This window comes from Phyllobates terribilis, unplaced genomic scaffold, assembly GCF_046119375.1.
Source record: "Phyllobates terribilis strain yellow unplaced genomic scaffold, ASM4611937v1 Scaffold_7__3_contigs__length_470593459, whole genome shotgun sequence".
NCBI classification, from domain to species: domain Eukaryota; kingdom Metazoa; phylum Chordata; class Amphibia; order Anura; family Dendrobatidae; genus Phyllobates; species Phyllobates terribilis.
In genome coordinates this window covers 384238702-384255887 of record NW_027362767.1, presented here as the reverse complement: position 1 = coordinate 384255887, position 17186 = coordinate 384238702, and the positions used below count along the sequence as shown (strand labels likewise).

At 45.9% G+C, this 17186-nt stretch overlaps 1 protein-coding gene across 1 annotated transcript in view; it reads left to right on the top strand.

Moving 5' to 3' along the window:
- Positions 1 to 17186, top strand: part of PPP1R14A (protein phosphatase 1 regulatory inhibitor subunit 14A) — a 51636-nt gene that overhangs the window by 28993 nt on the left and 5457 nt on the right. Inside the window, exons 2-3 of the mRNA XM_073641444.1 lie at positions 4803 to 4883; positions 10405 to 10437. Of these exons, the coding sequence (XP_073497545.1) occupies positions 4803 to 4883; positions 10405 to 10437 (114 nt within the window). The remainder of the gene's footprint in view (positions 1 to 4802; positions 4884 to 10404; positions 10438 to 17186) is intronic.

Below are 17186 nucleotides of genomic sequence, written 5' to 3'. Positions count from 1 at the left end.
GCCACGCCGGACAGATTTTTCTTCTGTGGTCAGGTGAGGTGTATATGTATAGAACCAATAGGGGGGGGGGGCACTTAAGGAAGTGCAACTATCTACAAAGGAAAGTTTTCAGGGAGATCACTGTCCTCTGCCCCCCCAATGTCTTTATACCCTCACGGGTAACTAGGTAAACAGGTAACAATCCTTTCTAAACAGGGTACAACTTTCTTTCTTCAACTTTGTCTTCACCCTACGGGTAACTATATACAGTTCAGTCCCTCTTACTACGCTTTAGTAAGGGTGCTCCCTCCGGGGAGGCTCTTGCCCATAATAGGCTGACCCGTCTGGGTCTTAAGCGCAGCAGCGCAGTGGGTGACTCTGTGCTCCCACCCTGTGGATGTTGAGGGCATACCAGCCCCTTGTGCCGCGGTGCAGTAAGCCTTGTGGCGGGGCCTGGAGAGGGCCGCTGTTGATGACGCCCAGAGTCAGAGGGCACGGCTTTGGCCCTGGGCGCGGGCTGGTGGTGGTAGCGCCCAGGGCTGGAGGGCTCGGCTGCGGGGCTTGTTGCGGGGTCTGGAGCAGGTCGGTGTTGGTAGCGCCCGGTATCGGCGGCTCCACCAGGGGGCCTGGAAGCAGGCTGACGCTGGCAGCGTCCGGGACAGGGAGACTCCTCCTACCTGCTCCCGCGACTGCTCCTGCGTCACGCGTCTTCTCCTGGCGCTGGTCGGGATCCGTGACGGCTGGGGCACTGCCGATGCTGGGCAGCTTAGTCTGCTGCCGGTCCGCCAGCCTCTTCTCCATTTCCCGCTTCCATCTGGCGATGGCATTGCGCTGGGCCTTCTCCATCCTCCGGCCCAGGTCCTCTATCATGGAGCGGAGGAATTCCAAATCCTCCTGGGGCAGCTTTGCCACGAGCTCCTCCACGGTGTAAAATGCTGCCGGCTGCAGCAGGTCGCTGGCTGGGGCTCTAGGGCTGACATCCTCCATCTTGCCCTCCGGGTGCGGTCTGCCAGGACTGATCCAGGCCACTCCCTGTTGTCCAGTTTTCTTTCCTCCTCTCCCTCGTTGGGGGCGATCCCGTGGCAGCCTGCTGCCGATCACTCTCAGGGGCAGCCCACCCCACATTGATGGACACATCCACATACAGTACAGACCAAAAGTTTGGACACACCTTCTCATTTAAAGATTTTTATATATTTTCATGACTTTGAAAATTGTACATTCACACTGAAGGCATCAAAACTATGAATTAACACATGTGGAATTATATACTTAACAAAAAAGTGTGAAACAACTGAAAATATGTCTTATATTCTAGGTTCTTCAAAGTAGCCTCCTTTTGCTTTGATGACTGCTTTGCACACTCTTGGCATTCTCTTGATGAGCTTCATGAGGTAGTCACAGGAAATGGTCTTCCAACAATCTTGAAGGAGTTCCCAGAGATACTTAGCACTTGTTGGCCCTTTTGCCTTCACTCTGTGGTCCAGCTCACCCGAAACCATCTCGATTGGGTTCAGGTCTGGTGATTGTGGAGGCCAGGTCATCTGGCGTAGCACCCCATCACTCTCCTTCCTGGTCAAACAGCCTGCAGGTGTGTTTGGGGTCATTGTCCTGTTGAAAAATAAATGATGGTCCAACTAAATGCAAACCGGATGGAATAGCATGCCGCTGCAAGATGCTGTGGTAGCGATGCTGGTTCAGTATGCCTTCAATTTTGAATAAATCCCCAACAATGTCACCATAAAAGCACCCCCACACCATCACACCTCCTCCTCCATGCTTCATGGTGGGAACCAGTCATGTAGAGTCCATCCGTTCACCTTTTCTGTATCGCACAAAGACACGGTGGTTGGAACCAAAGATCTCAAATTTGGACTCATCAGATCAAAGCACAGATTTCCACTGGTCTAATGTCCATTCCTTGTGTTCTTTAGCCCAAACAAGTCTCTTCTGCTTGTTGCCTGTCCTTAGCAGTGGTTTCCTAGCAGCTATTTTACCATGAAGGCCTGCTGTACAAAGTCTCCTGTTAACAGTTGTTGTAGAGATGTCTGCTGCTAGAACTCTGTGTGGCATTGACCTGGTCTCTAATCTGAGCTGCTGTTAACCTGCGATTTCTGAGGCTGGTGACTCGGATAAACTTATCCTCAGAAGCAGAGGTGACTCTTGGTCTTCCTTTCCTGGGCGGTCCTCATGTGAGCCAGTTTCTTTGTAGAGCTTGATGGTTTTTCCAACTGCGCTTGGGGACACTTTCAAAGTTTTCCCAAATTTTCGGACTGACTGACCTTCATTTCTTAAAGTAATGATGGCCACTCGTTTTTCTTTACTTAGCTGCTTTTTTCTTGCCATAATACAAATTCTAACAGTCTATTCAGTAGGACTATCAGCTGTGTATCCACCAGACTTCTGCACAAAACAACTGATGGTCCTAACCCCATTTATAAGGCAAGAAATCCCACTTATTAAACCTGACAGGGCACACCTGTGAAGTGAAAACCATTTCCGGTGACTACCACTTGAAGCTCATCAAGAGAATGCCAGGAGTGTGCAAAGCAGTCATCAAAGCAAAAGGTGGCTACTGTGAAGAACCTAGAATATAAGACATATTTTCAGTTGTTTCACACTTTTTTGTTAAGTATATAATTCCACATGTGTTAATTCATAGTTTTGATGCCTTCAGTGTGAATGTACAATTTTCAAAGACATGAAAATACAGAAAAATCTTTAAATGAGAAGGTGTGTCCAAACTTTTGGTCTGTACTGTACGTGATCCTTGCCGCTTTTGGCGCCATTCTGGGACCTGGCCCACGATGGGAGGTAACTTCTCGTTGTCTTTTTGCGCGCACATAATGGCGTCCGTTCTGCTGGAGCGGGCGCCACATTTAATACAGTGAAACAGTCTTTAGGCACGCAGTACCCGGTGGTAGCGGGCACGTAATCCTGCCGACTACGCCAAAGTTGACGCGCCCCCTGGGCCGTGTGTGGGGGAATACCCGGAGCTGGGTCTCTATGTACTGGGGGTTTGTAGTCTCCGTGGCGGCGACCCGGTCCCGTGGCTTAGGGTGGTCAAACCAGTGGCGGATCTGTTTATGTGGTTTTTATGATTAAATGTCCGACTACGCCACCCGTGGATTGCGGTCTCTGAGAACCGCCGCTGCGGGGCAGACCACTGAGGCTGATAGTGTGTGCAGCAAGGGTAGTATAACTCCCCACGGGAGGAGTATAGCCTCAGGGCAGTGAGTGTGGATGTTGGTGGTGATGGTGCGCGGGAGCGGCAGTAACGATACAGAGTCCTGTGGTGCAGTCCAGGGTCTTTACTCACAGTTGTTAATCCACGTTACTTCAGCTGATCATAACTTCCCGCGCCACTCTGCGTTCACCAAGTGAGGGGCTCGGCCGACTCCCAAGTAATTCTGGAGTACTTATCAGGACCCCCTTCATGTGTCCTTTCTCTGGCCCTTCGTACCCACAATTGACCACATTTCTGTCCAGCTGCCTCGGGCCTTGGCGGGCAAACGTATGTTCCGTTTCCCTGGGCCCTATATGGTGCCTTCCTAACGGGTATAGTGAGGGGCCGTAACACGTGCAATGCCACGGCCTCCGGTTACTAGCTGAGGGTAGTTGCTCTCCTCCACTAGATGAGGTATCCGGTTCCCTTTCTTGGCCTGACCCCCCTACTCTGGTAGCGGCGGGCGTACGGTGGCGACTGGCCGGTCCGCACCCCTGGGGTCCCTTCACTCCACTCATGGAGCCTCCTCCATTGGTCTCCTTTCTTCTCCTCCAGGCCCAGGCCTTGTGACTTGGCCTGCCCACGGAGCAGAGCTCGTACAGAGCCCCTGCTCCCAGTCTTCTTCTCACTCTTCTCTCTCAGCCCTGGCAGGGCCTCACAGGCTAGGCCCGCCTCCAGAGCAGAGCTCCACAGAGGCCCTGCTCTGTTACTTCTTCCCTCTGACTGAACACTGTCTCTAAGATGGCTCCCACCTTTTATACCTCTCTCATCAGTGCACCCAGGATCTACGTTCTCCACCCACATACTACTTGGTTCCCCTTACTCTAGGTGGTCCCTCCCCACTCCAGCCAGGGACAGGGACAGTTGTGCTCTCTCATGGTAGCATTGTCGCCCTGTCCCCCGGAAATATGGTGTAGTGCATGCAGGTGTTAGGGTCCACCCACATATTACTTGGTTCCCCTTACTCTAGGTGGTTCCTTTCCACTCTAGCCAGGGATCAGGGACAGTTGTGCTCTCTCATGGGAGCATTGTCGCCCTGTCCCCCGGAAATGTGGTGTAGTGCATGCAGGTGTTAGGGTCCTGAGCCACACTCCATCCTTACCTGAGAGTGAGGTACCACACCTCTGGGTGAGATGCAATACCTCTGTAGCGACTGAACCCTCAGGGCGCTACACAAGCATTTAGGTAAAATTATAGAATTGTACCATCCAAAAGGTGGACAAGTCTATGGCCAATGTCTCTAATATAGGTGTCTCTCTCTTCCCTGTGTGGTCCTTTTTCTGACCTCTCAGTATCTCCTGGGAGATACTTCAGTCTTCTGGGAGATACTTCAGTCTTCTGGTCAGCCTCCTCCTCTGGTGGTTCTGGCTTCTTCCAGGATTATAGTCGTTCTGTAATTACTGAATAATAGCCCTATTAGCGCTCTTAGTGGCCCCTCGGAGACCCAGCAGCGGAGGATGCACAGTATATACTTCTCTCGTTTCCTTTATAGCTTCCTCCATTCACATGTGATCACAAAGAGGACCTGGCTGGAAGTCATATCAGAACTATCGACTTTAACCCCTTTCTCTAAATTGTATGTTTCTCTGTCTTGTAGGAAATGGACATGCCCGATGAAGTGAATATCGATGATCTTCTGGACCTAGATACAGATGAGCAGAGAAGGAGCAGCTTGCAGGTGAGGAGAATTCTGTATACAGCTGAGCTTGTTTTCTGGATGGTTTTGTTCTTTCACTCAATTCTTACTTACCCAGCCATGGAAAAAAATGGGCTACCATACTTATACATCTTATATTTGAGTAATTACCCCAAAATAAGCAACACACTGTAACCTTCTTGCATAGGAGTCACATCAAACCATTCTCATTGTGCCTGGGACAGAACATAGGGAAGACGTGCCAAAGGGCAAGGCAACATTTTTGGATCCTACTTCTACTGCCCAGGCCAATGTTACTTAGTGTAACGGAGGTAGTTGTCCTCAGTGATGTAAGCCCAGAAGGAATCTCCCAGCACGTATAGTGCTGAGTGTTAATAGGGTGTGAGAAGGGCTGGGTTTATGAGCAGTCAGAGAGATGGGTGGGACTGGCTGATCACATATCTCCACCCGGGTGTGTGGTATGGTGAATATAAGCAAGTCCAGTTGTAGATTATTTGAGCAGATGCTTAATGGTTCAGTCTCTTGGCACAGAAGCTTTGTGGTTACAATACCTTAGATGCTTGCTGGTCACAGTCTATAATTGAACAGATGATTGTTGGTTGTAGTCTATTGGTACAGATGCTTGGTAGTTATAGTTTATTGGAACATATGCTTGCTGGTTACACTCTATTGGAACAGATGCTTGTTAGTTACAGTCTATCGGAAGAGATGCTTTCTTGTAACAGTCTATTGACACAGATGCTTGATGGTTGGAGTATATTGTCTTAGGTGCTTGCTGGTTACAGTATATAATTGAACAGATGATTGTTGGTCACAGTCTATTAGCACAGATACTTGTTGGTCACAGTCTATTAGCACAGATACTTGTTGGTCACAGTCTATTAGCACAGATACTTGTTGGTCACAGTCTATTAGCACAGATACTTGTTGGTCACAGTCTGTTCGCACAGATACTTGTTGGTTACAGTCTATTAGCACAGATGCTTGCTGGTTACAGTCTATTAGCACAGATACTTGTTGGTTACAGTCTACTAGAATATATACTTGTTGGTTGTAGTCTATTAGCACAGATACTTAGTGGTTACAGTCTATTGGCACAGATTCTTGTTGGTTACAGTCTATTGGGACAAATACTTGTTGGTTACAGTCTATTAGAATATATACTTGTTGGTTACAGTCTATTAGCACAGATACTTGTTGGTTACAGTCTATTGGCACAGATACTTGCTGGTTACAGTCTATTAGAATATATACTTTTTGGTTACAGGCTATTAGCACAGATACTTGTTGGTTACAGTCTATTGGCACAGATACTTGCTGGTTACAGTCTATTAGAATATATACTTGTTGGTTACAGTCTATTAGCACAGATACTTGCTGGTTACAGTCTATTAGAATATATACTTTTTGGTTACAGGCTATTAGCACAGATACTTGTTGGTTACAGTCTATTGGCACAGATACTTGCTGGTTACAGTCTATTAGCACAGATACTTGTTGGTTACAGTCTATTGGCACAGATATTGCTGGTTACAGTCTATTGGCACCGATACTTGCTGGTTACAGTCTATTAGAATATATACTTGTTGGTTACAGTCTATTAGCACAGATACTTGTTGGTTACAGTCTATTAGAATATATACTTGTTGGTTACAGTCTATTAGCACAGATACTTAGTGGTTACAGTCTATTGGCACAGAAGCTTTGTAGTTGCTGTCTATTGGCACAGATGTTTGTTGATTGGAGAATATTGTCTTTCATGCTTGCGGGTTACAGTCTATAAATGAACAGATGATTGGTGGTTACTGTCTATTGACTCAGATGCTTGATAGTTACAGTTTATTAGCACAGATACTTACTTATTGGTTACAATCTATTAGCACGTATACTTAGTGGTTACAGTCTATTGGCACAGAAGCTTTGTGGTTGCTGTCTATTGGCATATAACTTGGCACTGACAAGGCAATTTACAGTCACTTAACTTGCAAACACAAGGTAGATTCTGGCTGAGTTAAGTCTGTAAGCACTGGCTGGAGCCCACACGGTTTCTTTCACTGTCTTGAGTCATTGCACCAAGTGTACACTAATTTTTATACCAGCAAAACTCAAATTAATCGACATATTAATTATACAGTTTCTTAACAGTTCTACCTGTATGGGACATGATGTGTAAGTTACTACCAATTTATAGAGGAAGAAGCAGAGCCAGCTCCCAGCTACAGGGGTCTCCGGAGTGACCTTTGGTGCCTTTGTATCACTGGGAAGCAAGAATAAAAGCTTCTCTGACTGCAAGACTGGAAAATACATTGTAGAAAGGCGGATGGGAATGGCTCCATTAAAGCTTCAGGTTTTATTCATTAGTGATTAAAACCATACATATAAAGTAATGGCGCTACGGCATTTCGAGCCACAGAGAGATTTTACTCTTAGACCGGCCATTTCCAATTATAACATAACAATTAGCAATAAATCACAGTGCACAAAATGAGTAAGAGCTGACAGATTAGGCGTCGCTGCCGTTATTTATATGCTGTTAATCAATAATGAATATAAACTTGATGTTTTAATCGAGCGATGGCAGGGTTTTCTAAAATGTAATGCAGTGAAACAAGAGTGCCATAAAAAGATCCGCTCTTTATGACCTGGAGAAGATGGAGTTGCCGTATAGTTTCTATACTGTATAATAATGCCACACATAGCACGTAACATCTATATATATATATAATCATCTAATTCTGTCTGTTTGTCTGTAACGGAAATCCCGCATCGCTGATTGGTCGCGCCAGCCGCCCGCGACGAATCAGCGACAGACGCAGTCCAGCTGCGAAATGGCGCAGGATTTGAACCACGCTTCGCTGATTGGTCGCGCCCGGTCGGCCCCGACCAATCAGCAATATTGGCGCGGCTACTTTAAATTAACCCCCCAATGTATCCCCTCTGGACCCCTAATGTATTTCGTAAATACCTCATGTTGCCAATACTGCCTGTGCGCGGCGCTATCGCTGACCGCACACAGGCAGCACGTGACCCCCGGCTGCAGCCGGCTCTTGCTTCCGCTTACATCACGACTATTTGCGGCTGCTGCCGGGGGTCTCCTGTTCCGCGTTCCACGGTGAGTGACGGGTTGTGGGCGGGGTTATCCCCCTTCGCGTCACACCCGGCATCCACCGCGCGCTCTCTCAATGAATGGGTGCGCGGTGGATGCCGGGCACTATCGCTGACTGCGCACAGGCTGTGTTGGCAACATGAGGTATTTACGAAATTCATTAGGGGCCCCGGGGGGATACACTGGGGGGTTAATTTAAAGTAGTGGACAACCCCTTTAAACCCTGCTTCGCTGATTGGTCATGTCCGGCCGGCCGCGACCAATCAGCGATATTGGTGCGCAATTTAAACCCCGCTTCGCGGATTGGTCGCGCCTGGCCAGCTGCGACCCATATTCTAGAATACCCGATGCGTTACAATCGGGCCACCATCTAGTTGCAATATAATACTCAAATATCTCCGCCATACAGTGCTATACAGTGCCCACAAATACAGCCACAGCACCTAAATAATGAATGCCTCAAGAGCGCTTTTTGAGCGCTTGCTTGCAAGAGACTCTCCTAGATAAGGAGCGCTTGCTTGCAAGAGACTCTCCTAGATAAGGAGCACTTACTTGCAAGAGACTCTCCTAGATAAGGAGCGCTTGCTTGTAAGAGACTCTCCTAGATAAAGAGCGCTTGCTTGTAAGAGACTCTCCTAGATAAGGAGCGCTTGCTTGCAAGAGTCTCTCCTAGATAAGGAGTGCTTGTTTGTAAGAGACTCTTCTAGATAAGGAGTGCTTGCTTGTAAGAGACTCTCCTAGATAAGGAGTGCTTGCTTGTAAGAGACTCTCCTAGATAAGGAGCGCTTGCTTGCAAGAGACTCTCCTAGATTAGGAGCGCTTGCTTGCAATAGACTCTTCTAGATATGGAGCGCTTGCTTGTAAGAGACTCTCCTATATAAAGAGCGCTTGCTTGCAAGAGACTCTCCTAGATAAGGAGCGCTTGCTTGTAAGAGACTCTCCTAGATAAGGAACGCTTGCTTATAAGAGACTCTCCTAGATAAGGAGCGCTTGCTTGTAAGAGACTCTCCTAGATAAGGAGCGCTTGCTTGTAATAGACTCTCCTAGATAAGGAGCGCTTACTTGCAAGAGACTCTCCTAGATAAGGAGCGCTTGCTTGTAAGAGACTCTCCTAGATAAGGAGCGCTTGCTTGCAAAAGACTCTCCTAGATAAGGATCGCTTGCTTGTATGAGACTTTCCTAGATAAGGAGCGCTTGCTTGTATGAGACTCTCTTAGATAAGAAGCGGTTGCTTGCTAGAGACTCTCCTAGATAAGGAGCGCTTGCTTGCAAGAGACTCTCCTAGATAAGGAGTGCTTGCTTGCGAGAGACTCTCCTAGATTAGGAGCGCTAGCGTGCAAGAGACTCTCCTAGATAAGGAGCGCTTGCTTGTAAGAGACTCTCATAGATAAGGAGTGCTTGCTTGTAAGAGACTCTCCTAGATAAGGAGTGCTTGCTTGTAAGAGACTCTCCTAGATAAGGAGTGCTTGCTTGTAAGAGACTCTCCTAGATAAGGAGTGCTTGCTTGTAAGAGACTCTCCTAGATACGGAGCGCTTGCTTGCAAGAGACTCTTCTAGATAAGGAGCGCTTGCTTGTAAGAGACTCTCCTAGATAAGGAGCGCTTGCTTGTAAGAGACTCTCCTAGATAAGGAGCGCTTGCTTGTAAGAGACTCTCCTAGATAAGGAGCGCTTGCTTCTAAGAGACTCTCCTAGATAAGGAGTGCTTGCTTGTAAGAGACTCTCCTAGATAAGGAGCGCTTGCTTGTAAGAGACTCTCCTGAAGTTGTAAAATAGAGGACAACTCCTTTTTGATCTCAAGTTGTCACAATGGTCTGGTTTTTGGGCACAAATAGGAAAAAGAGGTCCTTGGCAATTATTCAGTTTATCTTTCCCCCTAACAATATCCCTTCCCATTAATTGCACTGTACAGTCATTTGGTGATAAGAAAATATTTCTCCTTGTTTTTCTTCTGTTCATGGTCCAGATTTTTCCTTTCCATAGACGCCAACATTTCAATATTTACTCTGTGTACATTATCTCTGACTTTAATGCGGTTTCCAGTAGGGAACTCGCGACCACTTCAAACTTCTGGGAGATGTAGATTAACTTTTCGCTAATAAATGTAATCTGTGAATGTCAGTGCTGGGACTTCCAGGGAAAGAGTCACATCTTTGATGTGGTCCAGAATAAATGCTTTCCCACATACAGCCGATAAGTCGGAGGAGGGGTAAGAGCCGCGGGGGCGATCGGCATATACACAGGGCTCGGCTGGGACTTCTGTCTTCACAAGTTTCAAAATTCCTTCTATAAATCACATTATATAATTAGTATCTTCTGCTTTGAGGGTTTTATTTCTTTATTTTAATATCGGGTTGATTATCCCATCATATGATCAAATGATTGCTGAATTTTTTGAAAAATCCACCAGATTTATGTGATTTTGTGCTTGTTTCCAGGTCATCCTCGGCTCTTGTACTAACAACACAGAGGTATGTATGGCATAAGGCTAGGTTGTGTTTTAGTGAATTGTTCTGTTTTATTCTTATGTATTCTGTAGCTTATGTTTAGACGGCCTGATAACAAGATATGGGCAATTGCAGGAATGCTGGTTCTTGAATCATCTTTCGGGAGAGTCAGGAGGCATCTATACACATTAGATGGATGGTCAGTCTCCCCCAAATTGGTGGTATTGGCCAACTTTAATATAAAACCCAAGAAAAAAGCCCCAAAATGTGCATATACCCGACTGCTCAACCAGCTGTCCATGGAGGGCTATATAGATAAAATGCCTAGCTCAGAAAGGGCCTGTTTGTTCAAAGTACAAGAAACTACAGAAAAACCAAAGAAATGTGTTGGAGCATTAGTTGATATAGATGCAATGTGTAATAGCACAAAATGAGCATATAAACTATATTAAGTAAATAGGAATAGAACAGATAAATAACATAGGGTACTTGGTTAACACTATTGTGATCAAAAAGCGTAAAAAAAAGCCATCCCACCACGACAAGGTGACCTGGTCAGGACAGTCCTATCCTGTCTCTAGTATTAAAACCTTACCTTGTGTCAGCCAACCTCATTGTGAATAAGGGCAGAACAGGACAGGGGCCCAACTGTTCATCCACCTTTTTATGGGAAGCTATATAGATGAAATGCCAAGCTCAGAAAGGGCAACTTTAATATAATTCACATAGGGGCCTTTAATGTGGCTGCTTCAACATACTTTACCTTTTCCAATGGTGGCTAGGTGGGATGGGTTTAGTGCAGTTTATACTAGCAATAGTGAGATGTCACATCTTCCAGTAGAGATAAAGTCTATGAACTTTTTGCTCTGTTAAACAAATATAAACAAAGTGGTCCCCATTGTAATCAACGGGGTCCTTCTGCTTTAGTTTGCTTTCATCCAATTCCACATTAATTCCATTTTTCTGGAACAGAGAAAGGGTATTCAAAATGCAGGTAGAATATAAAAATCTAAAAAAAATCAACTATCCTCCTCTTCACTCTCCGGTGTCTGCCTATAAGACAACTGGCTACAGCAGGAGCCCCTCCCCTCTGTGTTGTCTGCAGTAGAAAAAATAGTACCGGCGATTCAGCTGCCCCATGACAGCAGAGCAGATCTTCTTCTTCTGGGCTGCTCTGGAGACTGGGCGTGACTGCTGGCGCCATGCTGATTGACAGTCGGCTCCCCGCAGTTAGGCAGCGGGGAGCCGACTGTCAATCAGAATGATGTGCTGTCAGCAGAGCAGGGCAGAAAAGAAGCTGCTTCTCTGTTGACGTGATGTCAGCGGAAACCTCTGAATCGCCGTCAGGAGTAGTCAGTGACCTCTGTGCCTGCAGAGATCGTCATCACGCACAACAGGCAGGTAGTTAGCACTTTGTAAAAAAAAAAATTCCCTATAACCCCCTTTAACTAAGCCCTGACCTTTGGTAATTCCACACCTGAATATGGAGTCAATCAGCAGGAATGCAGAAAATCTTCCAGACTAACAATAAACTAGAATTCTTGTTAACTTTCTTCATTCATGATTAGGTCTAGTGTTTCTTCAAGATAGCCATGCACATCAAGGAGGCCGTGTACATAAGATAAAAAGTCAGACAGATCTGCTAATTTTTGTGGGGTTGACCCACCATTCATTGTCTACGTAGGTGTCTTGACTTTTTTCCACTGTCAGATATCAGGAAAAAAAAAAGGATCAGGCATATTGGTTTTCAACATGTCTGATCCTTTGTTCTAAGTTACGTAAGGTGCGTAAATGTTGGCAGAATTTGGATTTGGCTCTGTCCACATATGGGTTTCAGGAAAATTCTTGCCATCAGCTATTTTATACATTACGCATTGATCTTCAGTGTCACCGGGTGTTGACAATTCTTCTTAAAGATGGAGCTGTGGGTTATGGGAAATGTAGGTGCGTGTTTACGTGTGGGCAGTGAACAGTCGGTGCCTTGTTCAGAGCGAGCTGAAGCACAGATCACCAGCTCGTCAGATTCCACAGCAATGGTTTAACATTTGCCCGTGAAATGCGTCTGCCTTGTGTTATATGTCTGTATGTTTCCTCCGCCTGCCATTGATAAATTGACTCCCTGGACCCTGAACATAAACCTTTTCCTGTTAAGGGTGTGCTCGTAGGAGCAGGACATCACCACCCGACCCGTCAGCACAATTTCGGCCACCAAAGGAAATCACATCTATTCCTGTTAGAAAATGTGCAATATCAGAGATTTCCTAGTAAAATGTTCTTGTCAGACTCTCCCATCACAAGCAGAAAAGATGTGATAATATCATAGTGGCAGAGGATTTGCCTCACGCTCCTAGGCGCCAAATTCTAATCTACATCTGGGTCGCGGCCTGATGGTACTGGTGTCTTTTTATGTGGCAAAAAGACCTTTGTGACCCCACAGGCCGAGATAAACCTTTATGTCTCTAACCCAAGAGCAACTTTATTAAAATCTTCTTTACCGAGCTCTTTCCCGGAGGAGTTATCAGTACAGCATTGCTAGAAATGCCCCTATAAATGATATCAGGAATGTGCACCCATAAACAATGTCAACAGAGTGCCCCCTATAAATGATATCAGGCATGTGCCCCCATAAACAATGGCAGCAGAGAATCCCCTATAAATGATATCAGGCACGTGCACCCATAAACAATGGCAGCAGAGTGCCCCCTATAAATATCAGGCAGGTGCCTCCATAAACAATGGCAGCAGAGTGTTCCCTATAAATGAAATCAGGTATCTGCCCCCATAAACAATGGCAGCAGAGTGCCCCTATAAATGATATCAGGCATGTGCCCCCATAAACAATGGCAGCAGAGTGTCCCCTATAAATGATATCAGGCATTTGCCCCCATAAACAATGGCAGCAGAGTGTCCCCTGTAAATTATATCAGGCATGTGCCCCCATAAGCAATTGTAGTAGAGAGGCCCCCATAAACAATGGCAGCAGAGTGTCCCCTATAAATATTATCAGGCATGTGCCCCCATAAACAATGGCAGCAGAGTGTCCCCTACAGATGGTATCAGGCATGTGCCCCCATAAACAATGCCAGCAGAGTGTCCCCTATAAATGGTATCAGGCATGTGCCCCCATAAACAATGGCAGCAGAGTGTCCCCTATAAATGGTATCAGGCATGTGCCCCCATAAACAATGGCAGCAGAGTGTCCCCTATAAATAGTATCAGGCATGTGCCCCCATAAACAATGGCAGCAGAGTGTTCCCTATAAATGATATCAGGTATGTGCCCCCATAAACAATGTCAGCAGAGTGTCCCCTATAAACGATATCAGGCATTTGCCCCCACAAACAATGGCAGCAGAGAATCCTCTATAAATGATATCAGGCATGTGCCCCCATAAACAATGGCAGCAGAGTGTCCCCTGTAAATGATATCAGGCATGTGCCCCCATAAACAATGGCAGCAGAGTGTCCCCTATAAATGGTATCAGGCATGTGCCCCCATAAACAATTGCAGCAGAGAGTCCCCTATAAATGGTATCAGGCATGTGCCCCCATAAACAATGGCAGCAGAGTGTCCCCTATAAATAGTATCAGGCATGCGCCCCCATAAACAATGGCAGCAGAGTGTCCCCTATAAATGATATCAGGCATGTGCCCCCATAAACAATGGCAGTAGAGAGTCCCCTATAAATGGTATCAGGCATGTGCCCCCATAAACAATGGCAGCAGAGTGTCCCCTATAAATAGTATCAGGCATGCGCCCCCATAAACAATGGCAGCAGAGTGTCCCCTATAAATGATATCAGGCATGTGCCCCCATAAACAGTGGCAGTAGAGAGTCCCCTATAAATGGTATCAGACATGTGCCCCCATAAACAATGGCAGCAGAGTGTCCCCTATAAATGATATCTGGCATGCGCCCCCATAAACAATGGCAGCAGAGTGTCCCCTATAAATGATATCAGGTATGTGCCCCCATAAACAATGGCAGCAAAGTGTCCCCTACAGATGGTATCAGGCATGTGCCCCCATAAACAATGGCAGCAGAGTGTCCCCTATAAATGGTATCAGGCATGTGCCCCCATAAACAATGCCAGCAGAGTGTCCCCTATAAATGGTATCAGGCATGTGCCCCCATAAACAATGGCAGCTGAGTGTCCCCTATAAATGATATTAGGCATTTGCCCCCATAAACAATGGCAGCATAGTGACCCCTATAAATGATATTAGGCATGTGCCCCCATAAACAATGGCAGCAGAGTGTCCCCTATAAATAATATCAGGCATGTGCCCCCATAAACAATGGCAGTAGAGAGTCCCCTATAAATGGTATCAGGCATGTGCCCCCATAAACAATGGCAGCAGAGTGTCCCCTATAAATAGTATCAGGCATGCGCCCCCATAAACAATGGCAGCAGAGTGTCCCCTATAAATGATATCAGGCATGTGCCCCCATAAACAGTGGCAGTAGACAGTCCCCTATAAATGGTATCAGACATGTGCCCCCATAAACAATGGCAGCAGAGTGTCCCCTATAAATGATATCTGGCATGCGCCCCCATAAACAATGGCAGCAGAGTGTCCCCTATAAATGATATCAGGTATGTGCCCCCATAAACAATGGCAGCAAAGTGTCCCCTACAGATGGTATCAGGCATGTGCCCCCATAAACAATGGCAGCAGAGTGTCCCCTATAAATGGTATCAGGCATGTGCCCCCATAAACAATGCCAGCAGAGTGTCCCCTATAAATGTTATCAGGCATGTGCCCCCATAAACAATGGCAGCTGAGTGTCCCCTATAAATGATATTAGGCATTTGCCCCCATAAACAATGGCAGCATAGTGACCCCTATAAATGATATTAGGCATGTGCCCCCATAAACAATGGCAGCAGAGTGTCCCCTATAAATAATATCAGGCATGCGCCCCCATAAACAATTGCAGCAAAGTGTCCCCTATAAATTATATCAGGCATGTGCCCCCATAAACAATGGCAGTAGAGAGTCCCCTATTAATGGTATCAGGCATGTGCGCCCATAAACAATGGCAGCAGAGTGTCCCCTATAAATGATATCAGGCATGCGCCCCCATAAACAATGGCAGCAGAGTGTCCCCTATAAATGATATCAGGTATGTGCCCCCATAAACAATGGCAGCAAAGTGTCCCCTACAGATGGTATCAGGCATGTCCCCCCATAAACAATGCCAGCAGAGTGTCCCCTATAAATGGTATCAGGCATGTGCCCCGATAAACAATGGCAGCAGAGTGTCCCCTATAAATGGTATCAGGCATGTGCCCCCATAAACAATGGCAGCAGAGTGTCCCCTATAAATGATATTAGGCATGTGCCCCCATAAATAATGGCAGCAGAGTGTCCCCCATAAATGGTATCAGGCATGGGCCCCCATAAACAATGGCACAATGGCAGTAGAGAGTCCCCTATAAATGGTATCAGGCATGCGCCCCCATAAACAATGGCAGCAGAGTGTCCCCTATAAATGATATCAGGCATGCGCCCCCATAAACAATGGCAGCAGAGTGTCCCCTATAAATGATATCAGGCATGTGCCCCCATAAACAATGGCAGCAAAGTGTCCCTTCTAGATGGTATCAGGCATGTGCCCCCATAAACAATAGCAACAGAGTGTCCCCTATAAATGGTATCAGGCATGTGCCCACATAAACAATGCCAGCAGAGTGTCCCCTATAAATGGTATCAGGCATGTGCCCCCATAAACATTGGCAGCAGAGTCTCCCGTATCAATGGTATCAGGGATGTGCCCCCATAAACAATGGCAACATAGTGACCCCTATAAATGGTATCAGGCATGTGCCCCCATAAACAATGGCAGGAGAGTGTCCATTATAAATAATACCAACAGAATATTCTATATAATGGCAGCAGGTTGCCTCCATAAGCAACACTACCTTTCTACCCCCTATAGTGTCAGCCAGATGCCCCCCATAGACAATGCCAGCAGTATGCTCCCATAACTAGTGTGAACAGGCACATTCGTGTCCGAGCTCAGGTATCAGAGATTTTGTAAGAATTGTCATACGTACATTGCTCACATTGAGGAAGTTGGTAAATATAAATTGTTGTGATTTCCCGCACATAGGCCAAATTCTTTGAAGGAAGAATCATGTGATTAATGCGGATTTGTATATATACTGTATATTTGTTCTAAATACTTAGAGATGGTTTGAAGAGCCTCTTTAGTGTCATGTTTTATATGGAACCGTAATGGGGCTTCCACAGAGGCACCCAGACCCTTTACTGTACCTTCCAATGGCACATAGGCGTTTTTTTCGGGGCATGTATGTAGGGATTTTCCAAATACTACTCAACTTTTGGCTAACAACTAAGATGTTCAGATATCACGGGTTATAGTTGTTTAACTAACCCTAACCCTAATCTAACCACCCTAACCCTAAAACTGACAGAATAAAAATAGCTAAGGTTTATTGTTATATTTTTGGGACTAAAATTATCAGTTACAGACAATTGATTTTTTTAGTGGTCTTAAAGGATCTACACATACAGTACAGACCAAAAGTTTGGACACACCTTCTCATTTAAAGATTTTTCTGTATTTTCATGACTTTGAAAATTGTACATTCACACTGAAGGCATCAAAACTATGAATTAACACATGTGGAATTATATACTTAACAAAAAAGTGTGAAACAACTGAAAATATGTCTTATATTCTAGGTTCTTCAAAGTAGCCACCTTTTGCTTTGATGACTGCTTTGCACACTCTTGGCATTCTCT